The 26,252-nt window shown below is 31.9% G+C and overlaps 1 protein-coding gene and 1 long non-coding RNA gene across 3 annotated transcripts in view; one reads left to right on the top strand and one right to left on the bottom strand.

The window, feature by feature from the left end:
* The window catches only part of Gyc88E (Guanylyl cyclase at 88E), a 97,993-nt gene that overhangs the window by 27,832 nt on the left and 43,909 nt on the right, over window positions 1–26,252 (top strand). The window contains exon 2 of the mRNA XM_072544063.1: window positions 23,789–23,967. Within this exon, the coding sequence (XP_072400164.1) occupies window positions 23,800–23,967 (168 nt within the window). The 5' untranslated portion in view covers window positions 23,789–23,799. The remainder of the gene's footprint in view (window positions 1–23,788; window positions 23,968–26,252) is intronic.
* LOC140449895 (uncharacterized) lies at window positions 9,234–10,472 on the bottom strand. Of its 2 annotated transcripts, none has more exons than XR_011951924.1 (3): window positions 10,071–10,472; window positions 9,894–9,960; window positions 9,234–9,462 (listed from the first exon to the last, which is right to left on the bottom strand). It is a non-coding gene; the product is annotated as an uncharacterized lncRNA (long non-coding RNA). The 2 variants fall into 2 exon arrangements; XR_011951923.1 differs by having other exon boundaries at window positions 9,234–9,449.

The following is a 26,252-nucleotide window of genomic DNA, read 5'->3' as shown; positions in this document are numbered from 1 at the left end:
TATTTTATCTTAATTACTCTTAATAAACTTGAAAGCGACAACATTTTTGAATGGAGAATGAAAAGACCTTTCAAACGATATATCACAAGTATATAGTTCCTATTTTAAAAATTGGGGGTTGTACCTGTCATTCTAAGGGGGTTGAAGGTAGGGGTTGCATTTTCACGTTAAAGAATGTCAAGTTATAATTTAAATTTGACGTGTTTCGGGATTTTTTATAAATATGTACAGTAACCTAAATAATGAATTTATTCCATTTGGCTTTTACACATTGTATGCAATATGCATTTATATATGCACTTAAAAAAATATTTTTTAATTTTTAGTGCTTGAAATTTGGTGAGAAATAAAATTATAGTATAACTTGTATAGCAAACACTTGAGAGTGTTTATTTATTACTACATTTAATAAAAAAATATAAATGAAAATTCACAAGAAAATGTCCTCGTTCTTCATAAAATGTTCAATATTTTCAAGAGTAATGTTATGCCTTCTATCAGTTAATATGTGTTTATATGAGGAAAACGATCTTTCAACATCACAGGATGTAATTGGCGCAAATCTAAAATTTGACACTAGCGAGGGATCCATATTAATAACTTCGTTAAAGCTTCCATTGATTATGTTATTTATTGATCGTAATAAAGAAAAGCCTTCATTCCGGTTTAAAACTTCACTAAATTTATCTTTAATTTTTTTCCAATTGTCCCTGAAAGGTTTACTATTCTTTTTTTGACAGAATCAACAATGCAAATACTATCATTTAAAGATAATTTTTGACTCTCTAGTTTTGTAATAGAGTTTACAATATATGTCAAAATTTCCTTTTATATAGGACAGTTCATTCTGAACAGAATTCTCACTAAAAATATTTTGACATTTCTGAACAGCAATACAACACGAAGGATCAAAGTTTGATATAACATTTTTGATATCAATATAATTATTTGAAAGAAATATGGCACTATTCAACCCCGTCCCCCATCTAGTCAACACTGGTTCCAGTGACAAAGGGATATCGGGAAACATCTCTCTATATACTTCTACTCGCAATGGTGCTTTTAAAAATACTTTCTTAACATTGTTGATTAAAGTGTTTACATTTGGAAACTCGAGTCTAGCTTTCTCTGCCACCCTGTTTAAACCATGCGCTAAGCATGTACAATGAATCAAATTCGGAAAAAAAATCTTAAGACTAGTAACAGCTTTGACCATGTAGGAAGCGGCATCGCTAACTAGTAGCAACATTTTTTCAGAAGGTACTTGATTCGGTAAAAAGAAATTTGTCAAAGATTCATTAACAAATCGAGCAATTGTTGCATAGTTGGTTTTTTCTAAACATTTTACGCCGATTAAATACGACTTGTTGGAGTCATCAGCTGAACTGTTTTAAACTCCAATAATTAAATTCGCGATTTGCCGACCCTTGGCGTCAGTAGTCTCGTCGACAGATATCCACAGATTTTCATCTCTCACCCGGCTTTTAATACCTTCAATAACATCTTTGTACGATGCCCTCACATATTTCTTGCGAAGAGTTGAAGAACTTGGTACCTGTACTGACTTATTTTCAACTTTACAATATGTTTTCAAAAAATTTTGACACACCTTGCTATCCAATTTATACAGTGGGATATTGCAACTTACAAAAAAATTGCATACATCTTTTGCAAACATTTCTTGCCCCGTCGATGTGTGACGATTTTGAATAATGTTGTTCTTCAGAAGCTGCTGGCGTGGTTTCTTGAAGTCCTTAGATAGTTTATATTGGTGGAGAGCCGTTTTCAGGTGTTGGGAAATTTGGATTTTTTTTTACATGGAATCTGTAATAAAACGGTTTAGTAAATAGGAGTCTAATGCAATAATATGTACTTCAAATTTTTAAGATAACATATTTTTTTTCTCGAAACTAAAACTACTGTCTAAAAAACCGTACTAAAAAAATAAATATGAAGAAGAAATAAATAAAATTCTACAACAATGTGACCAAAATTTACAGACAGATCAAGCCTGGGAACAAATTAAATTTGCCGTAGGAGAAGCTAGCGAGAAAATATTTAAGTGCGACTCCAAGAGAAGTACAAACAGATATTGGTTTGACGAAGAGTGTCAGGCGATAGAAAAGGAAAAGAAGAAGATCAGACAACAAAAATTAACAGATAATAGAGAGTGTAAAAAACAAGAATATAGAAAAATTCGAGGAAGATTGAAAGCTCTGTGTAGAAGGAAAAAGAGATACCACAATGAGTTGAAATTAAAAGAGATAGAAGAGAAGTTTAAAAACAAAGAGGTGAGGTCGTTCTATCAAGAAGTTAAAAAGATGGGAAAAGGTTACCAAAGCCACTGTAGTTATATGAAAGGTAAAGACGGAAATTTAATTAGCGATCCGGCAGAAATAATGACGGAATGGAAAAAACATTTTGAAGAATTATTAAATGGTGAGGTGAATCACGAAGCAGTAGACAACTGGACGGTTGGAGAAGATGTGATAGTTGAAAGGCAGCCTACAGAGGAGGAAGTGGTGACAGCAATACAAGAAATGAAAAATAACAGAAGTCCTGGTAAAAATGACATATGCATAGAAATGATCAAGTTTGGTGGAGAACAACTACAAAAAAAAAATATATCAGCTACTAGTGCAAGTATGGGAAAAGGAAATAATGTCATCGGAGTGGTATGAGGCCCGCATATGCCCTCTGCATAAAAAAGGAGACAAACTGAAGTGTGACAACAATAGAGGAATAGCCTTACTAGACACGGTATACAAAATTTTGGCAAGAATATTAAGAAATAAACTAAATTGCTATACGGAAAGAATCCTACATGAGTATCAGGCCGGCTTTAGAAAGGACAGATCTACTGTAGACCAAATCTTCTCATTAAAGGAGATACAAACGACTTGTTATGAAGGTAAAGTTCCCCTGCATGTTTTGTTTGTGGATTTTAGACAAGCATATGATAGAGTCGATAGAGCCAAAATGTATCGAGCAATGGAACATTTGGGTATACCAAAGAAACTAATCCGGCTAGTTAAAATGACACTAAATAACTACGTGTGAAATTGCTTGGCATGGTCACATATCAGATCAATTTACGGTTGCAAAAGGCTTGAGACAGGGAGATCCTTTATCCACTACATTATTTAACTTAGTGTTAGAAACTGTAATCAGAAAATGCAGCGAAGGTGAAAGAAACGATCATGAAAAATGAGCACCAGTGCTTGGCATTTGCTGACGATCTAACGATCCTAGTAAAAACTGAGAAAGAATTAAGAAGAGTTTTGAAGAAAATCATTGAAAAAGCACAGAAATTCGGATTGGAACTAAATGAAGACAAAACCAAATATATGATAATGGGAGGGACAGAAGGGAAAAAAGAAGACTTTAGTGTAAGATCTGTAAGTGGTAAAAGCTACAGATTTAAAAGGGTGGACAAATTTGAATACCTGGGTGTAGTTTTCGATGAAAATGGAAAAGAGAAATGGGAGCTCGAAGCCAGAATAGCAAAAGGGAATAAAAAATTAGGTAGTTTAAGAGCTCTACTGAACTCAAAATACGTTTCTAGACAAGGTAAACTCAGAATATATAAAACAGTAATTCGATCCACAGTAACATATGCCGGTGAGACATGGACATTAAACAAGAAGGAAGAGGATACTCTGGAAAGATGGGAAGGGAAAATATTGACACGCATATTCGGATGACGGAAGACAGAAGATGGTTGGGAGAGAAAAATCAACAATGAATTAACGGCTTTATACAAAGAACCTACCATTACCAAGTTCATCAAGTCACAAAGAATCAGATGGTTGGGACATGTGGAAAGAATGGCAGCAAACAGAATGCCTAAACTAGTAATAACCAGGAAACTAATCGGCCCCAAAAGAAGAGGTAGACCCAGAACGAGGTGGATTAGTAAAGTGGAGGAAGACCTTAAACGCGTGAAGGTGAGGGACTGGAAAAGAAAAGCACAAAATAGAAGCGAATAGAGAAATATTGTCCACCTTCAGAGTAGTTAGGAATGTTGTATATACATATTTAAGTTAAAGTTTTGTTTAAAATAATTGTAATTAGTTAATATTAGGATTATGTTTTTAAAAAAATGCCCTAAGACTTAACAGCCTGTTGTGCGTAAAAATAAATAAAACTACCGCCAATAGTCAAACTGTTACCTGTTTAGTATAGGTATACCGATTTTCTTGCAAAAATGAGATTTTAAATTAAATTTTTGAATCGTTAAAATATAAGTGGACTCATCTTTTTATCACAAATAGTACAGAAAACACTTTCATTGTCTATAATTTCATTTCACTGTTGCCACCAACCCAACTTGATTTTTGTTTCGCTACTTTAGGCATATCTTCAAAAAAGAAATTATTTTTATTTTATAAGCACAATATTCACAATCACAAGTTGCTTTGCCAGCTGGTAAAGAGAATTTAAAAACGAATTTACTCTATAATACCTACCTACATGTTGGCCCTATTCTTCTGATAAATAATTCCCAGATGGGTTTTCCCAAACAATAAAACTTGTAGATTTAGTAGATATTTGTAATGAAATTATTTTGTAGTTACCTTACCTAGTACCTGCTATGAATAATTTCAAGAAACTATTATCTAAATATGTATAGAAAACCGTTTTATTTATGTGATATTTTCAAATATGTGGCAATATGCTCTTAATCAAGTAAATATGAATAGCATATGCATTTATAAAGAAACCCACAAATATGCTGCATATATATGCACATGCATTTTGCATATAATCCAGTCTCCAATAATTACATCCATACTTAGATAAAACTCATAAAATACCTGTCAAGTGTAGATTCCTGAAAGAAGGCATATTTTTCTGAGCTATTTCAGTAATTTTAGGGTCCTGGTTTATTTCTCCAACTGCGTATATCAATATTTTCTTTTATAAGAATTCTTTTCTCAGAACGGTATGCACAAACAGTTTTTTTGATTAATAAATTTTGTATTAGTAGCCGTTTTTCGATTTTAAAGCAAAAAGTATACAGTCCCTTTGGCGTTTTTCTTTGCCTTAGGAAACTCAATTTAAACTAAAAATGCGGGTTGATTGCGAAATAAAACTTTATAAATTTATTCTAAAGCATAAAAAAAGTTTTTTTTAACTTCAAATTTATTTACAATTAATAAGTTAATTAAAATAAGTAAAGTCTGCCATAGCAGTTTCCTACTGTTTCATAATTTTAAAAAAGATTAGATATTTATGATTTTCGGATTAACGTAAATAAAATAAATTAAGTTAAAAATAGTGTTGCAAGCTAATTGGGCTGTACCACTTCAGTTTTTGGTTTGCATGTGACTTTGGAAGCAATTTTTAATTGCTTTATTAACAGCTTTTGATTAAAGATCACAGATCATATAAAGACTTATAAACAGAATTGATCTTTTGACAATTAACACTTACTAGACGGTACTCCTATAATAAAGCAAAGGATCCACATAATTTACAGTAATTACGACGACAAAAAAAACGGATGTAACATATATTGCTTTGCCTTATATATACCCGAAATTAATGTTTTCAAATGAGTTTTAAAATAAATTAAATCTATTTTAATTGCTAAGATTATAGAAAAGCAAACAATAATAATTTGTGGTTCTGAAAGGAACAGTTTTTTTAATCGTAACATTTGTAGATTTGATGACAGTATCAGTCCACACATAGTTCTGTTTCTCTAGCGCTATCCTTATCTAAATTAATTATGATTGGTTCAATTATATTATGATCTACATGAACATATGAATTTTCTTTACTTATTACGTCTCGGACTGAATTTCTTCAACTACTTTGAAGAATATCATTGACACATTTTCTTATTAACTCTAGAAAAGTACTACTTAACGTTGGAGAAATATTTTGTGTCCTCACGTTAGACTTCAATTCGTACCACATATGTATGTTCTATGGGATTAAACATACAATAATGGGGTGGAAGCCGCAGCACTGTATGTTCCATTTCCTCTGCGTATGTATCATTGGCAGAGGAAACAAGCATATACTTTTTTTATGGAAAATGCCATTAAAACTTCTAAAATCTCTTGTTTGGTGTATCATTCTTCAAAAAACATATTATTCGTCTCCATGTAATTTTGAATTTCCAATTTAGTATTATTCGAGTTTGGAGCCTTACTTAGTTGGCCACTGTGATAGCTTGCATTGTCTATTACTATCACGCTATTCTGAGGAATGTTTGGCATAAGATTATTTTTGAACCGTTCTTCAAAAAGTTCTGCCGTTGTATCTTTATGGTAGTCGACACAGGAGTCTTTAATATTATTTGCAGAAAGCCACAGGGCATTCGGAACTCAACCATGTTCTGATCCAGCATGTAAAATCGTTATTCTTTTCCCTTTATTTGACGGAGCTTTTGTCTTACATTTACCGGAGGAATCGGTAAATCCTTTAGGTCGCGTTGAATGTGTGTCAAACCATGTCTCGTTGAGAATTATCGGACGATTTTCAGAACGGAATTTTCTCATCTAAGTTATATACTCATAACGCCATTTTTGTAATCTATGAGATACCTTGTCTCGACGTGTCTTTTATCAATTATACGATATCCTAAGCCCATACTTTTCAAAATTTTCTATAAGCTGATGAGGCTACAGCTTATTTGGGTTTCTTTGGGTTTTTTTCTTGTTTCTATGGGATTTGATGTTATTCTTTTTACTGTGGTCAGAGGTATTTTCGTTAAATCGCATAATTTCACTCGTAGCGGAAGTTGTATCAAGTCCTCTTTAAAGTAAGGTATTGTATATAGTTTTTACAATTTGCTTTGCATGTACAGATAAATGTTTCTTCTTTACCGAAATAATAGAAGAAGCCCCATTATTGTTATCCCACGGACGCCACATAATGATAGAAAACGTAATACGGGCTTTACACCAACAATAAATTCATGAAGAAATTCATGAAGTCGCTTCAAGGTCAAATTTGACGTGTGTAAAGCACAATTTGACATCCAATTTTGCCATGAATAACTTCATGAATAAATTCGTGAAGAAATTGACGAAATAGAACATGTTCTATTTTTCACATTTATTGGAGGTGAATTCAGTGTCACCAACCTGTGTAGATTTGGCGCGAAGTAGGGATAATAATTATTTTTTGATTATTGAACCATTTGAACCAAACTGAACTTTGCATTTTTAAGTCGTGTCAAGTAATAGTTATGGAAAAGAGGTAAGTTTAATATTCTATAATCGAAGACAGAAAATAATATTATGTATTTTTTTTAGGAAAAACATACAATTTCGAGACAGAAAACTCTAGTTTTATTAAAAAATTGTTTACTTTTCCCTTTCTTACATCGTTTTTTCAAATATTATTTATTTAATGCTTTGAGAATATATTATATTATATACATGATATTTTGGAAGATATTCCATTACAAATACGAAGAAACATGTTTTTCATGCATGATGCATATTTATTACACAAGAATTTGTAGAAGGTGTTTACATGAACATTTCCCTGATAGGTGGATAGGCCGGGGTTCGATTCATTGGCCTGCTCGTAGTTGTGATCTTAATCCAATGGACTTTACAGTATGGAGTTATTTGAAATCAAAAGTGTATAACACTCCAATTAATACAGTAAATGAGTTAAGAGACAAAATTGAACAAGTATTTACCAATTTACAAAACGATCCAGTAACATTAAATGGATTAATGCGTTCGCTAAATAAAAGAATAAGATTATGTATTCAACAAAATGGAGGACATTTTGAACAGTTGTTGTGAAATATTATTTTCGCCATTAATTAAATGTTAAGTATTAATTAAGTTTTCCATTAATTTGTAATATTATTGCTAACACAAGTGTCAATTCCAAAGCATACTTGATGAATATTAAGAAATGTAACGATTACAATAAAATACATGTATACCTTAGAGTTTAAATAAATCGAAAACGGTGATATCTATCAAAATATTACAAGAGCACCTTTTTTGCGTAGAAAAGTCCAAGGAAACAATTTTTAAAATATGTAAAAATTAAAAAACATGTGACGCAATAACCCCCACTTACCCTCCAAAACTACCCTGTATTAATATAGGATGTGGTAGGTGGTGACATGAAATTAATTATCCTAATGTCTTATAATCACTCCCACAATATGAACTCCGTATTCAAAACCGTTTGGAAGATATTTGAAAAAATAAGAATATCAATTCACCTCTTTAAAGGGTTATATCTCCCTTATTATTTAGTTTTATAAAAAAGTGTACATAAAGAAGTACCCTTATTTTTGGACGTACTATGAGCTCTAGAAATTAATGTACATATTTCTGGACCACTTTGTATATAGTACCTAAATATTTGTTAATAAAAGATTATATAATTCTACCTTTTTCTTCACTCCTATCTTTTACTTGGTCTAGTCATTAGGTAAATGTTTTTATCATCTTGAAAATTTAAAAATTGATTAAACGTTTTCCAAGAGATATGGGTGCTATTGATTTCTGAAACAGGAAAGGATGGTTTTCTTTGAAATGCCAAGTATTATAAGATTGCAAAATGAAAAGTATGGAGATAGTAGCTAGGTTTTCATATTCGACTCATGATTCTCAAAAACAGCAACTTGCAAAAAAGAGTTATAAATCATTAATTATCCAAATAATATCAAGGATGTATCATGGAATTTTAAAAATTTACAATAAATGCTCTAAATACATCAAAGATTGATTTTAAATTCTGATACTCGCTCTGGATATATTTTCTTTTTGAACCCAGTATTGGATGGAACCGGTATGGATAATTCTGTATTATTGATAGGATTGTTAAATTAACTTTGCATCGAGTCCATTGATCTATTTTTTAGAACCAGATATGGAATATTCTATATTATTGATAAGATTTTAAATTCACATTCAGAAGTCCACTGAAACAATTCACTAAGACATCCTGAAATTTTGGATAATAAATTCCAGATATGTAACAAAATGTGTATGGAAGAAGAAAGTTTCCCATTTTAGTCAATGGAAGTGGCTGTACAGTTGAAATGATTCAATTGAACAATCAAAGTGGAGACAATTTTGAAGATGAATTGCTAAATAAAGACATTATTGAACTTAAGTTGAAGATGTTTGAGAGCCCTATAAAATATTTTTGTTATGGGAAAACCTCAGAAGGATCATTAATATACATATAATTTCTTTATAAATTTTTTATTAAATTTTTCTTTGAATAATCTAATTTTTAAACCTAATAAATCTATTTCTTTTCAATGCCTTCATGTCTTCTGCCATTTCTCTGACAAGTTTCTGTTGTGTTCTCTTCTCCGCTTTTTCTACATGAAGACTGGCCTGCTACTAATTTTATTCTTACCTATTAATTCTTCTTACTCTTATACTTTATTATTCATAGTTTCCTTCCAAAGTTGACTATCTTTCTTTAAAAATGTAGGATTCCATATCCTACGAATAAAATCTGTAAATACGATTTTTTATTTAGAAAAAAATAGTTGTTTGTGTATAACAAATATTAAAACTAGCTTTTATTCCTGTTATTATGATTCTTCATTTACCATTTAAATTATATTATATTTAAAAATGATTGTATTTTTATATATTTAGTTTAGTCCTACCCTACCCTACTATTCAATAAAGCAAATTGTAATATGTTAGACAAATTATTAAAATTTATTGTAAAGAATCAGCTCACAAACTAGTGGTAAAGTATTACTGGTTATTTCCATTTTTTATTTGTTTTTAAGTATTCATTTCTTTACAACTTCTCTTTTTGATTAGAATTGTACACATCTCAATATTCTAACAATAAACATACCCATTTATTTTTATTAGGTATTTCTTAAGAATATATTATGAATAGTGGTTAAAAGATTATAAAAAGTATTGTACCTTTCTTTCTTCTTTACTTCGACTTGGTGCAGGCAGGTATTGTATTTAAATAAAGGCTTTCATCATTCTAAAAGTCACAATGAATTGATTAACATTTCTGCTAACAGCAGTTAATTTTTAGTATGTAATGAATGCTAGATTTTCTTGTTCTATCATACAAAAAAAAAATAAAATTACGGCTTTTTCTGTTTCTTTAGCTATGTTGTCCTTATTAAAGTTATTTGAAATTATCTTCTGTGTCCAAAATCAACAGTTTTCACTAATTACATGTAATTTCCACTAATTTTTACCTCTTGTTCAAGCTCTTACTCTTTACCAAATTCAGCATAATTTTTTGTACAATCTTAATCACTATTTTCTTTTTAAAACGATATTGTTTTCTGATTATATTTCCAAATCCAAAATATCTTTATTCAAACAAACAACAATAAATAACATCCAATAATAAAACCATTGGTACTACTGAAATAATGACACTTGATGTAAAAATTTATTTGAAGTCAAAGAAACTTTTACATCCAAGAAATTCACGAATTTATTTACACAGAAATTGATGAATAAATTCATGAATTTCTTCGTGAATTTATTGTTGGTGTAAAGCCCGTATAATGAGTAAAATGAGTAAGACTTACTTAACACTTCCCTTCTTCTTCGTGCGACTAGAATTACTCCTGTTTGTCTGCCTCTTATTCTGTTTCAGTCGTTGTTGACTGTACATTATCTTTCCACCTTTTTGGCGGCCTTCCAAATGTTGGGTGAAATGAAAAAAATGTTTTAAATAAAAAATGTAGCTGATTATTAGCACTTTTTTTTGTAAAATGAACCGTTCTCTCAAAAATAATGATTAAAGCGACCCAAGAATGTCAATTTAAAATTTTCAGCACTTTTTGTATACCGTTCTATCAGAAACAATGGTTGAAGCGACCGGCGATTTTAAATGTCAGTTGCGCGCGGTTGATCAGAGTGTCCTATCTACCAAAATCAAACTCCAATTTTTGTAAAGTTCCTCAAATATATTCAGTTTCTATTAATCTTCTTCTTCTTCCTCTTGATAAGCAATTCTTCTTGTTCATTGGCGGATTATTACCTTTATGGAAGGCTGTCACTCCTCTTTTGCACGTTCGTCCGATACTTCTTCTGCCGATTGATGACTTATCTCTTGTTATTTTGACGACACGAGTCTCCTCCATTCTGCTTAGGTGGTTATTCCATTTTCTTTTCTATTTTGTGCCCATACATTTATACAATGTACGTTACATTTTCTTCTGTCTTCACTTTTCTTTCGATCTCTCAGCGTATTTCCTGTAATTCTTCTCAGTACTCTCATCTCTGCCGTTTCCAGTAGCCTTTGCAATGTGGCTGTGTCGGGTCTTGTTTCTAAGGCATATGTCATTATTGGTCTTACACTGGCTTTTCTATTTTACATCTGGTTGGTTCTTTGCTGACTACTGTTGTTTTAGTTTTGTGAGATGAGATTGTTATATTAAATTCTTTTGATCTTATATTAAATGTGTGGACCAGTCTTTGCAGACTCTTTATCTTGGGCTATCAATATTGCGTCGTCTGCATAACAGAGTATTTTAATTTCTTTGTTTCTCATCCTGTATCCTCTTCCTTTGTAAACGCTTTTGATGATTTCATCCATGATCAAATTGAAGAGCATGGTGCTCAATGAATTCCTTTGTCTTATTCCGCTGCCTAGTTCTATAGGTTCTGTAAGTTGTCCATCTAGTCTGACTTTTATTTTGTTGTTTTGGTAGATGTTTTCGATAGTTTTTATAATATTTAGGAGAGCTTCTCTATTATACAGAAGATGGATTACATCCTTGAGTCTTACTCTGTCAAATGCTTTCTTTAGTCAAACAGAAATGCTGGTCTATTATACTCTAGTGATTTCTCAGTAATTTGCTTTCTAACGAATATTGCATCTGTACACGATCTTTTACTACGAAAACCCTGTTTTTCATCTGCTAAACTTATCCTCTGATTTATTAGCACGTGAAAAATTTTAGTTGTAAGTTTTAGCGTAGTATTTAACAAGTTTATACCTCTGTTGTTTTCTGTCTATTTTTTATCTCCTTTTTTGAATAGTAGAATTAGTTCTCTCTTTCTCCATTCTTGCGATATTTTATTGTGTTTCATAATTTTATTAATTAATGTATCTATTAATCTGTTGAATAAATAAACATTGCGCGATTTTTGATATTTTTGCGATTCTCATTAGTTAGTACCTGTGGCTCTAAGGCTTCTAGCGCTGCGTCTTTCATGCAGTTTTTTATATACAAATAATCTATTATCGATTTTAGACCTCTTGTGTGCTGATACCAGGTGTATTTATGTATGTTCTTGTGGGCGACAAAACCATTCAAAATCTTTAACTCATATTGTTGGCATATATTTATGAGTATTTCTCCGTTGTTGTTAACAGTTTCTTCTCCATGCATGCCTACCACTTTACTTTGTACTTGTTTTCCTACCCTGGCATTAAGGTCTCCTCCGCATATAATCTCATGGCTGTTAGGAAATTCGTTCAGGATTTTTTTGAAGTCTTCTTCAAAAGCTTTTTTTCTTTTACTGAGTAGTCATCATTTACGGCATATACCCCCAGAATTGTTATTTGTGTTCTTCTTAGGAGAATCGTCACTTTAATAAAACGTTCGTTGTATGCTTCCCAAGATTTAATATATTTTTCGAATTTCTTGTGTACAAATATTAATATCCCTGTTCTTGCTCTTTGATCCTTTCCCACTCCCGAGAAGAAATGTACATAGTCTTTTAATTTTTCGATTCCATTTCCTTTTTTCCTGATCTCAGAGAGAATGGCTATATCTAATTTTCGATTTACGTATTCCTGCATAAGAAATAAACAACACGACATTGTGACTGATAAGGAAGAAATAGTGAAAACAGTGGAAGACTTCTACAGACAACTCTATGAAACAAGTGAATCCGATGAAAGACGCCCCTTACCAAAGATAGAGAATCAAGGCTCAGAATTAATGCCGAACATAACTGTTGACGAAATTAAAAATGCACTTCGGGTGATGAAGAACAATAAATCCCCAGGTGAAGACAGGGTAATGACCGAAAGCCTAAAACTAGGAGGAAATAAGCTCTTACTGGCACTTGCTAAGCTGTTCAATAAATGTATGTGCGAAGCGATAACACCGACGCAGTGGAACAACGCGGAAATCATCTTACTTTATAAGAAGGGAGATATCAGCGACCTCAGAAACTACCGCCCCATTAGCTTGTTGTCACAAGTATATAAGCTATTTACAAGAGTTATTACCAACAGGCTAGGAAGTAAGTTGGATTTCTATCAGCCAAGAGAGCAAGCAGGTTTTAGAGCAGGATATGGCACGAATGATCATTTACAAGTAATTAAGAACTTAATAGAAAAGAGTGTTGAATATAACAAGCCATTAGTCATGATATTTGTTGACTACGAAAAAGCTTTCGACACAATAAGTCATCAAAAGATGTTAAAAGCCTTAACAGAGTGCCGTAGAGATTATCGCTATATAAACATGATAAAATACATCTATCAAAATTGGACAGCAAGTGTGAAACTGGCAGATAAAAAGACCAACGTATTTAAAATAAAACGGGGAGTGCGACAGGGAGACACAATTTCGCCAAAATTGTTTACAACATTATTAGAGCATATGTTTAAGAACGCAAATCTGAGTGAAAAAGGAATTAATGTCAATGGAGAAATGCTTAGTCATTTGAGGTTTGCTGACAATATAGTCCTTTTTGCTGACAGAATCGATGATGCAGTATCGCAACTGGAGAAACTATACCTAGCCTCCCTACAAGTAGAATTAAAAATCAACCACACAAAATCACAAATCATAACAAATCTTGTGTTAAGCGAAAAGATTTCACTAAATGGCATGCATATTGAAGAAACCACCTCATAGAAGTACTTAGGACATGAGATACGAATAGGAAGAGATAATCAAACGTGCGAACTAAGCCGCCGCATAGGACTCACTTGGGTGGCATTCAGCAAGCTAAGCTATGTTCTTAAATCAGAACTGCCTATGTGTCTTTAATCAGTGCGTGTTGCCAGTACTTACATATGGTGCAGAGACATTAACACTAACCAAGAAAGTAAGAAATACAATTTATATTACCCAAAGAGCCATGGAACGATCGATGTTAGGCATTTCTTGTAGGGATCGGATCACGAACAAGGAAATAAGACGAAGAACAGGAGTGACAGATGCCATAGAAAGAATTATGACCCTTAAGTGGAACTGGGCGGGGCACATAGCTAGAATGTCGGATAAAAGATGGACACAGCGAATAATACGTAGAGGTCGTCCACCAACAAGATGGTCTGATGACATAAAACGGATCGACAAAAATTGGATGCAAACAGCACAAAACGGAAATACATGGAAAAGACTGAGGGAGACCTATATCCAGAAGTGGATAGATCCGGGTTAAATAATGATGATGATGATTCCTGCATATTTTCTTGTTGCTTGTTCCGGATTCCCTGTATATTCCAGATTCCGTAATTCATGGTCCATTTTCGTTGTTGTTTTCGTCTACTGTAATTTCCGTCCGGTAACCGAGGCTCATTGAGTTTTTTTAGCGCTGTAGAATTTTCACAAGTGTAAGGTCACTGGCCTTACGACTTAACCCCCAATCCTTGGAGGACCGAATTTTCTGTTGGGGTTCATTCCCCTAGCCGATAGGTTCCAGTTTTTAAGCGCCAGAAACTCACTTTTTACACTCTCTCGTCTGCTACATAACGCACCCCAATTGTACGCGATGCACCCAGTGCTTACGCGACATGGTATGTCTTCGTGGACGTGAGAGTAGGATTTGCTGGCAGAGCTGAGTTTTATTCCTAAAACCTCCAACTCATTCGTTGGAAAACAGTGGGCATTTCTTAGAGTTTTGTTACGACAAAAGCATCGGCAGCTTCATGTCGCCTTCAAGACCCCTTACCAGCCTTTAACCAATTTTTATATATTTAACTAATTGTATTACCTATTTTATTTTTTTATACTTCTTGTTTTCTAATAATAGGATGATCTTGTTATTATAAATACGTCATATCATATCATATCGTAATTTTTTTTAAATTTTCAATATAATATGTAGCAAATATTTTTGTTATATCAGAATATAGTATATTATTAAACAATATATTGAATAAAATATATTGTTTCATCGTGGCTGGCTGAAAGTGTGTCAATACAATCACGTACGACAAATAAAAATGATTTAACAACCATCATAGCTAGATGTAACATCAATTATGTCTATATCAAGTTAAAGTACTGATACCTTTATTTGTTTTAATCGCTTTCCATTTTCGAAGCTACAAGTCATCGTTTTTAGATAAACGATTATAAATATATCATTAATTATTTGGTGGAGGTTTATATAACAGGAAATAGTGATTGGATGTACCTGCGACCTGCAGCTTATAAATGAAAATGAGGAAGTTTACTTTAAATTATTTTTAAAGGACACTTAACATACACAGACTAATATATATATATATATATATATATATATATATATATATATATATATATATATATATATATATATATATATATATATATATAGTATATTAAACATAAAGCTAAGATTAATAGTTTACTAGAGTTAATATTAAACTCAGGCTTCCGGGTTGAACTCGGTAGTACTCTTTTATAAGAATTAGGGAAGCTCTTTCACCTTAGTTTTGGAGAACGTTTTTAAAAACCTAAATTGGAAATATAAGGGAATAAACATCAATGGCCGCTACCTCAGTAATCTACGAATTGCAGATGACATAATCCTGATAGCTACTGACCTACAAGAAATGCAAACCATGCTTTTAGAACTACATACCGAATCTTCTAAAATAGGACTAAAAATGAATTTAAACAAAACAAAAGTAATGCACTCCGAAGACACTATATACTCAGAAATCAACAAATTCAATTACATCTTAGATCTAAAGTTTTTGATGCATGCATTATTCCGATATTAACTTATGCGGCACAAACATGGACAATCACAAAAAAGAATATGAATATACTTAGAGTCACTCAACACGCGATGGAAAGAGCAATGCTAGGTATATCACTTAAGGACAAGAAAACAAACACATGGATAAGACAGAAAACCAAAGTCACCGATGTGGTGCAAAAATCATTAAAGTTGAAATGGGAATACGCTGGACATGTAGCTAGGAGCGATCTAAACAAATGGCACAGATAAATTTTAACCTGGAGACCATACCAACACAAAAGACCCAGAGGCAGACCTCCTATGAGATGGACAGATGATCTGAAAAGGACTGCCGGGAAAAATTGGCTACAAGTAGCGTACAATAAAAAACAATGGAAAGGAAGACTTGAAGAGGCTTATGTTCAGATGTGGACGTGAATGGCTAGACGAAGAAGAAGAAGAAGAAGGGAAGCTCTTTAAATTAAAAGAGAAAGCCACGAAGTGACCACTCATGTTGATAGAAAGAGAATAATAATTAAACAATTACTTACATAAGCAGTAATACAATATCGATGCTAATTACAGCTACCAGTGTTAAAAGAATTGGTCTATTATTAAAAATTCACATCTTAATAGTATAGTAAGGATAAATCCCTTACTTAATCATGAAAAATCAGATTTTACAAGTGTATTTGAAATATAAAATTAGCCTTAGTAAATGGAACTTGAAAAAACAGCAGTCAGGCAATTATTTGCAAATTTACAAATAAAAATACCGCCAAACACAAAGCACGTGTCTAATTTAATTTTAAGTTGGAAAATCACAATACATTGATAAGTAAAAATATCACATAATTATTGTAAAAACAATTGATTTACTGGTTTTGAACAGCACTAAAAGTGCGTACCGTCAATTTGATGAATTACAGCATGATGTAAGTATTGAATGCACTCGCCATTGGGGCATTCTGCGCTAGTTGTTCTATAAACAGCTTGTTGGAATGTCACAATGGCGACTGCATTAAATAGATAGATAGATGGTTTATTGGTAATAAATCAATACAAAAGTATTTTTTACAAGTCAAAGATAAAATATGTCAATATAGTTAATAAACACATAAATATAAACACAAAACATAAATACAGTGTTTTAAAATATACTTACAACGATTACAATAAATTAAAATTGGAGGTAAAATACTCCTCATATGTAAAAAATGCATTCACTTTAAGGTAACTCTTAATTTTCGCCTTAAACTGATGAAAATTAAGTGCTTTTATTCTAACTGGCACTAAGTTATAGAATTTTATGGCTAAATACCTTGAACCATTTCTGGATCTCTCAAGACGGCTAAATTCTGATATAAGATTATTGTTAAATCTGGTGGAATACTTGTGAAAATCTACATGCGCATTGTATTGACTAAGATTTTGTTTAATGTGCAACAGACACTGCATAATGTATACACAAGGTAAAGTCAAAATTTGTAAAGCTCTAAAGGAGTTTCTACAGTCTGCTCTATAATAGAGCCCAGAGATAATACGAACACACTTTCTTTGTTGTGCAAACACTTTAACAATATGACAAGAGTGACCCCAGGAGAGAATAGCATATGTCAGATGAGAATGAAAATTACTATGATAGGCTGTTAAAATAGTTTCCCTGGATGTCACCTGTACAAGGTTCCTAAAGAGGAAAAGTTGTCGGGAAAGCTTTTTCGATAGATTAACTATATGTTGTTCCCAGGTTAATCCTGCATCCAAATATATCCCCAGAAACTTCGCTCCGGTTATACATCGTGGTAGAGCAACGTTTTCAACACAAGTGTTATTTCTTAGAGTAAAATTAACACTTTGTGATTTAGAGTTGTTCAAAGAGAGACGGTTAGTTAAAAACCAATTGAATAAGTTTTTTTCAGATGTTTGGTAATCAAGGATGTCGAATTCAGAAGGGTGATAGCTTGCATAGAAAGTAGTGTCATCAGCAAATAAAACAGTATTAACTGTCTCATTTTGAGAGTACACTAGATCATTAATATTGATAAGAAATAATACTGGACCCAAAACCGAGCCTTGAGGGACACCAAACAACAGAGATTGTTTTTGAGAATCACACTGGTTGAAGTGAACATATTGATCACGATTTGATAGATATGAATCAATTAGTTGAATAGCATCACTATGAAAATTATAATAAGGAAGTTTTCTAAACAGAATACTATGTGTGACACAATCGAATGCCTTAGTAAGATCTAAAAACGATGCAAGAGTATCAAGATATTTTTCAAACCCTTCCAAAACATTACTAGTGAAATGATCAATAGCTAAAGTTGTTGTTTTATTTTTTCGGAATCCGTACTGGTTTATGGCAAACAGTTTATTAGATTCAAAATGTAGAATAATTTGATTTTTTAAAATTCGTTCATAAACTTTTGATAAAATGGGCAACAAAGAAATGGGTCGATAATTGTTATAATCATCAATAGAGCCTTTATTCTTAAACAGAGGTACTACCTTTGCAGTTTTGAAAACTTGAGGATAAGTATTACAAGATATTGATTGATTTATTAAAGTTGTTAGAGGTTGAACAATTATATCTTTAATTGTTTTAATAATTTTTGTGTTAAACCCATCAGGATCTTTGCTGTTACTATTTTTTATTTCTGTAATAGCTAAGTCAACTTCACTAAAGTTCACTAGCTGAAAGGTAAAACACGGGATATTTTTCTGTGGTATACACTTTAAATAGTCATCAAGAGTTAGCTGAGGAACCTCAAGTTTATTTATTACTTTCTCAGCAGTTAAACAGAAGTGGCTATTAAAACTATCTGCATTCAGTTTAGAATTATCAGTGAAGAAAACATTTTTATGTTTGTTACCATTAATTAGTTTCCACATAGCTTGTTGAGAGTTGCCAGAATTTTTTATAAACCTATCATTTGCATTAATTTTTGCAAGCTTGATGGCTTCCCTGTACTCTTTTCTAAGTTTGATAATGGTACTTCTAGGTGCAGCAATGGGATCGTTTCTATTTATTGCTCTAATAAATTGAAGTCTCTCACGCATTTTTTTCAAAGTGTCATTGAACCAGTTTACTTTTTTACCTGGATCCCATCATCAAGGAACTCTATATCACTTCCTATATGGGTGATGATTAAACGCCGTCCCTTTCCTGATGGAGCTTTTAATCCTGTAGACCAGCCTTCTATAAATGCTTCGCGTTTACTTTTGACATTTAAATCTTGCCAAACTTTTCCAACTGTATGACCTTCGTTAATCCAGGTTTCATCCAAGTAATATATAATAATAATTTCATTTTTTTCTAATAGCATACGTTTTACATATCGAAAGTTCATTTTGCGCATGGTCCTGATTAAGACCCTACGAGATATCTTGGGTAAAGAGTCATCGTTTTTGAGCTCTTGAGAAATTTTTTTCCGTGTTGGAATTTCACTCCGAAAATAAAATGAATGAATTTTTCGACGTATAATTATTCCTTGTCTCGTCATCCAAAACAATGCTTTTCCTACCTCTAGTTTTACCTTTTTCTTGCTTTTTATTTTCCGATGTATTTTTAAGTACACGAAAAATACAGCTAACGGATACTTTTGTTAAACTGCTACAAATGTCGACCGCTTGGCTAACATTTAATGCCATTTTTCTGCCGACAATTCCTTCATAAACGTTTCGTATCATTACCTTCTCTTCGGACGTTAACATTTTCCGTCTCTTTTGCGGCTTTTCATTTTTGAAATCAACATCAGAATTTTGCTGTCTTCTCTTGGAACAACTCGGTTTTTCGTCCATTGTATTTCAATAATCACAGAATATAACTAAAAATTTACTATAAAACGACAAACTATAACACTCTTATTATCAATAACACGTTTTATCAATACTACAATACAGTATTGATCAAACAGTATTGACAACAATAAGTTTACAAACTTATCAGATAAAATAATATACTCACAAAAACACATGCACTACCCATAGAAATGCCAATGCAAATGAACCATTTCTTCGGCGAAAAAATAATAAAAACTAGTTTTACGGCATGTCTGGGTCCGAATTGTAAAACGGACTTTCCTCGCTAATTCCAACATTGCCAAACGATTGAAAAATATTGTTTTAAAATATTGATTTTTATTTTATAAATTTAAATATGTAACGAAACGGAACATATAAATAAAATTTATTTCATTACAAATTTGTGCTTAATTTTTACTATTGAAAAAATCATGTTTTTTTGGTATTTTTATGACTGTAATAATCGCTGCGTGGAAGAATACAGGTTTTGTATGACCATAATTACTACTTGTGAACAAGAATTGGCTACACTGTACGACAACTTCTGGTCAAGTCTACTATAGAGAAGCACAAATAAATATACTACTTTATATATTCTGTAATTTCTTATGAGGAAACGCAAATTGCAATCGAGAAAACAGGGGGTTTTCGAGGGCCGCTGTGTACATTTAAATTTGAGGATATTCGGCATTTAAACTATGAAATCACTCTTCTGAATTGAGGATTTCTACTATAGTATTAATTTAATTTAATATGATTTGCCAAAATACACTCATTGTTCTAGTGTAATTGGTAAAATTAAGCAACCTAGTGTCGATGTTTAAAGATTTATTCAAAAGGAAACGTGCTGAACCCTTTCTCGAAATGGCGACCATCTCTGGGTCAAGATAAAGTTACCAGTTAAAAAGTTACTACTTAGACAGCAACTTCATGTTTTCTTTTTGATAAATCTTTATTCATCGAGACTATGTTGCTTAATTTTAAATTTAGTTGACGTTTGTCGTTGTCGTTTTAATAAATTTTTTATTTATCATGGTTTGGTTTTAAATGTAAATTAAAGGTTTTTATACCGTTTTCAAAGTGGCTTTTTAATGATGATTTGATAGGACCGAACTTTCATAATTTTATTAATTTTATAAATTTCACCAATTATACTAAAATTTTTCACTCCATTGTAAGTTTTTTTAAGCTGTGGATTATTCCTATTACATCTATTACATTTTCATATTACTTCTTAGAATAATCTAAATTTAGAAAAGAAATATCCTCATTTTAATACAAACGCCCAAACAAAAAGTAGACTTTAATTTGGCGACTGATCCAATTGTTTATTTTAGAGGCACTTAGTTAAGTTCCTTTAATGAATTAATGAGAAATCGATACAAGGACTGTAACTGACCTAATACTCTCTTTCCTCGGTTCATTTTGTTTACTCTTATTTATTCCCATTTCCTACAAATAACACCAGTATTTGGTTTTCGCTCCCAATTTCCCAATACTCCCAGTATTGATCAAACAGTATTGACAACAATAAGTTTACAAACTTATCAGATAAAATAATATACTCACAAAAACACATGCACTACCCATAGAAATGCCAATGCAAATGAACCATTTCTTCGGCGAAAAAATAATAAAAACTAGTTTTACGGCATGTCTGGGTCCGAATTGTAAAACGGACTTTCCTCGCTAATTCCAACATTGCCAAACGATTGAAAAATATTGTTTTAAAATATTGATTTTTATTTTATAAATTTAAATATGTAACGAAACGGAACATATAAATAAAATTTATTTCATTACAAATTTGTGCTTAATTTTTACTATTGAAAAAATCATGTTTTTTTGGTATTTTTATGACTGTAATAATCGCTGCGTGGAAGAATACAGGTTTTGTATGACCATAATTACTACTTGTGAACAAGAATTGGCTACACTGTACGACAACTTCTGGTCAAGTCTACTATAGAGAAGCACAAATAAATATACTACTTTATATATTCTGTAATTTCTTATGAGGAAACGCAAATTGCAATCGAGAAAACAGGGGGTTTTCGAGGGCCGCTGTGTACATTTAAATTTGAGGATATTCGGCATTTAAACTATGAAATCACTCTTCTGAATTGAGGATTTCTACTATAGTATTAATTTAATTTAATATGATTTGCCAAAATACACTCATTGTTCTAGTGTAATTGGTAAAATTAAGCAACCTAGTGTCGATGTTTAAAGATTTATTCAAAAGGAAACGTGCTGAACCCTTTCTCGAAATGGCGACCATCTCTGGGTCAAGATAAAGTTACCAGTTAAAAAGTTACTACTTAGACAGCAACTTCATGTTTTCTTTTTGATAAATCTTTATTCATCGAGACTATGTTGCTTAATTTTAAATTTAGTTGACGTTTGTCGTTGTCGTTTTAATAAATTTTTTATTTATCATGGTTTGGTTTTAAATGTAAATTAAAGGTTTTTATACCGTTTTCAAAGTGGCTTTTTAATGATGATTTGATAGGACCGAACTTTCATAATTTTATTAATTTTATAAATTTCACCAATTATACTAAAATTTTTCACTCCATTGTAAGTTTTTTTAAGCTGTGGATTATTCCTATTACATCTATTACATTTTCATATTACTTCTTAGAATAATCTAAATTTAGAAAAGAAATATCCTCATTTTAATACAAACGCCCAAACAAAAAGTAGACTTTAATTTGGCGACTGATCCAATTGTTTATTTTAGAGGCACTTAGTTAAGTTCCTTTAATGAATTAATGAGAAATCGATACAAGGACTGTAACTGACCTAATACTCTCTTTCCTCGGTTCATTTTGTTTACTCTTATTTATTCCCATTTCCTACAAACAACACCAGTATTTGGTTTTCGCTCCCAATTTCCTTTCCAATTGTCTGCTTGCTCCACAGCCATTAATTAGACACCAAACCAATTAAACACATGCCAAAGAAAACGGCCGCAATAGTCGTAGAATGTTAATGAAGGTATACGAAACACGGTTTGACGTTTTAATATTTAGTCAGGGAGTCAGAAAATACTATTCAATTGAAACTCATTTTTATTTACTTATTAATAAATTACAATGGTTGGTTTAAGATACGCTAAGGCTAGTAAGTAACACGTTAGAATAGTTAATAATTGAGTATGCTTATTTCAAAACAACAAAGAAATAAAAAAAAATATATTTACACCTACAGAAGCAACAGATTATTCTCTCTGGCGTGGAAAATGAAAAATAAAGCAATTTAAGCAACAAATAGCTTTAATCAAAAACAATTCTGGATTTTGGGCTAGAAATAATAGGAAAAAGGCAAATGCACATTACAATATTAAAAAAAAATGTTTTTAAACCCTTCGACTACGTACAAACAGAGAAAGATAAAGGAATATAAAGATTCCTCGAAGCACCTCATCAAGTGGATCTTCTTTTTCTTCTACTTATCCTTCTGTTCTCCATTTTTGGATATACTCCCCTCCCAACTCCTTCGATCAGTGTCTATCCTGAGCAGCATACTTCCAATTTGTTCCGACTACTCTTTTTATGTCATCTACCCATCGATCGCATCTGTGGTTTTCTTCTTGTTCGTCTACTTTTGCAAGGTCTCCAATGTTGTATTCCAACGTTGGTCTTTTTGTCTAGCAATGTAGCCTGCGAAGCTCCATTTGAGTTTGTTTTTTTTGTGGTAATATCATTGACCCTTGTTTTTAATCTTTATGGTCGTTCCTCTTTTTTGCTCTCTCCATTGCCCTTTCTGCTGTGTTATATTGAACTAATCCTGACGCCAAGTTAAGTCGAATACCATTGCAATATTTACTTAATATTTTATTATAATTCAATATAAAATTGTTTGAAACCTTGTTTTTATTTAAACAGGGAAAAATTTAATCTAATAACAATGATAATATACCGATTTAACCAAGAAATTTTACAAATGAATGTATCTAACTACAACTCTCTTTAACTTAATACAAATTTTGGCATATAAAGATACCAACATAACAATCAAGTTTAAACAATGGTTAAAAATGTCCTTAAGAATCCTTTATTTTAATGCAACAATATCATATGGTATCACATTTACATATTATTTTTTATTTTTAGACAAATGCACTATGTATGGGCTTTTAATAGAAAATATGTCGGAGTATATCAAGCAAACATACGGAGAAGACAAATGGGAGGAAATCAGGCGAGCTGCGGCAGTAGACCAACCAAGTTTCAGTACACATCAAGTATATCCAGAAGGACTGCTGCCAAGGCTATCCAAGAAGGCAGTGCAGGTAGTAACGTTTTCTTTTATAATTTTGTTTTATTTTGAAAATACTACAAATTATCTTCTTCTTCTTTCGTCTTCATCTTTACAAACGCCAAAAATCGTCTTTTGTGTCGATATTTTCATATTGAAATTTTAATATTCTTTTAAAAAAATTTAAATTTAAAAAATTAATATTTAAAAAAAACTGTAAAAAAATCACAAGACTGACGTCTCGTGATTTAACTGTCAAAATTTAATTAACGAATATTGCCAGGCAACAAACTTTCATAACTAACAGTCGAAAATATTGCCGGCAAAATTTTCTCTCTTATGATATGCGAATATATCTTATTTAGATTAAACTTTCGTTTTACTGAGTCTAGTGTCTAATAGAGCTAACAGTCATACCGTTGAGATATGCGACAATGATGGGAGAAGATAAAAAAATGAGAGTGCCGTTCCTGAGAGGGAAGGAAGAAAAATGGTGAAACTGATAAAGATAGACATGGTATAGTTTGTTTCACGAAAAATGGTTGAGTGCTTAATGGTTACCTGAGTTGATCCTATTGTGTATACAAGTCTCTCAATAAACTACCGAAGTACACAGGGTCGCACTTCAGAAAGTTTGTTATTTAATATATTTCATTGGTAGCTGTGTAATACACGATTATAAAAATTTATTCAATTATTTCATATGGTATTTTCAGGTTGTTTAAGTGAATATACTTGATAATTGAACAATTTTTAACATGAAGAAAGTAGTTTTTTTGTTCTACGTGAATAATTGTAGTATATGGATCTAAATTCAGAAAGGTACTTTCCTTCGCACTTTTTACAGGCTTAGGACTGTCAGTAAAAAACTGGCGTATTTAAAAGTTTTTGCTCTTCCTAATCGGATATCGTTAAAAATGTACAGTAATAACAGTTCTATTTACAGTATATACATACAAACGAATACATAATGTACAAAAAATAGATGAATTGAAAAAAAAGTATAGAAAAATATATACAAGTTAATATTTACAAAAAAAAATACCCAAAATAACCAAAATATATTTATGAATTCCTAAATACCTAATTCTGTTTCGCTGTCGCTATCCTCTTCAAGATTAATAACAATTGGTTTAATTATGTGATTCAAAGTAACATATGAATTTTCTACGTTCATTACGTGGCGTACTGAATTTTTCCAACTTTCTGGGGAGATATCATCAACATATTTCCTTATTAATTCGACTACACTACCACTTAAAGTCGGAGACACATTTTGTGACCTAACATTTGACTTTAGTTGGTGCCACATGCTCTATGGGATTAAATAAACAATAGTAGGGCGGAAGCCGTATCACTGTATTTCCCATGTCCTCGGTCAATGCGTCACAAACATATACTTTTTTAATAGAAAATGATTTTAACACTTCTAACAGTTCATTTTTTAAATAACTTTCTTCAAAATATATCGTCTTCTAACAGGTAGTTTTGAATTTCAATTTTCGTGTTATTTGCACTTGGAGACTTATGTAATTGACGACTGTGGTAACTTGCATTGTCCATTACTATCACACTATTTTGAGGAAGGTTAGGTATAAGACAATTCTTAAACCATTGCTGAAAAAGCTCTGCCGTTGTATCCTCATGGTAGTCCACGCAGGAGTCTTTAATGTTCTTTGCAGAAAGCCATAAGGCATTTGGGACCCAACCATTTTCTGATCCTGCATGTAAAATTGTTATTCTTTTCCCTTTGTTTGATGAAGCTTTTGTTTGCAACCTGTTGGAAGAATCGGACCATCCTTTGGATGGTGTTTCATGAGTGTCAAACCATGTCTCGTCCAGATAAATTTATTGGTCGATCTTCTGTACGGTACTTTCTTATGGAAGTTATATATTCAGTACGCCACTTTTGTAAACGATGGGACTCCACAAGCACTTGCCTTTTGCCAATTGTACGATATCTGAAGCCCATTTTAGACAAAATCTTCCAAAGACTAATGCGGGTACAGTTTATTTGTGTATCATCATTAGTAAGCCGTTGGTTTAAAGCATCTAATGTGATATCCGTTGCTCTTCGTACATTGTGTAAATTTTTCGTCTTATTAAGTCCTTATCACTTTCGTCAATACATTTGGTAGAACCGGCATCCTTACGCTTCCTTCTTGACTTAATGGGATTTCATGTAATTCTTTTCACTGTGGTTAGAGGTATTTTCGTTAAATCAGATATTTCACTGACAACAGTATTAGCAGTAAGTCCTCTTGTAAGTAAAGAAGTATATATTGTTTTTACGATTTCTCTAGCGTCAGCAGATAAATG

The sequence above is a fragment of the Diabrotica undecimpunctata genome, chromosome 9 (assembly GCF_040954645.1).
Source record: "Diabrotica undecimpunctata isolate CICGRU chromosome 9, icDiaUnde3, whole genome shotgun sequence".
Classification (NCBI taxonomy): Eukaryota; Metazoa; Arthropoda; class Insecta; order Coleoptera; family Chrysomelidae; genus Diabrotica; species Diabrotica undecimpunctata.
This window is presented reverse-complemented; position numbering and strand designations above follow the sequence as displayed.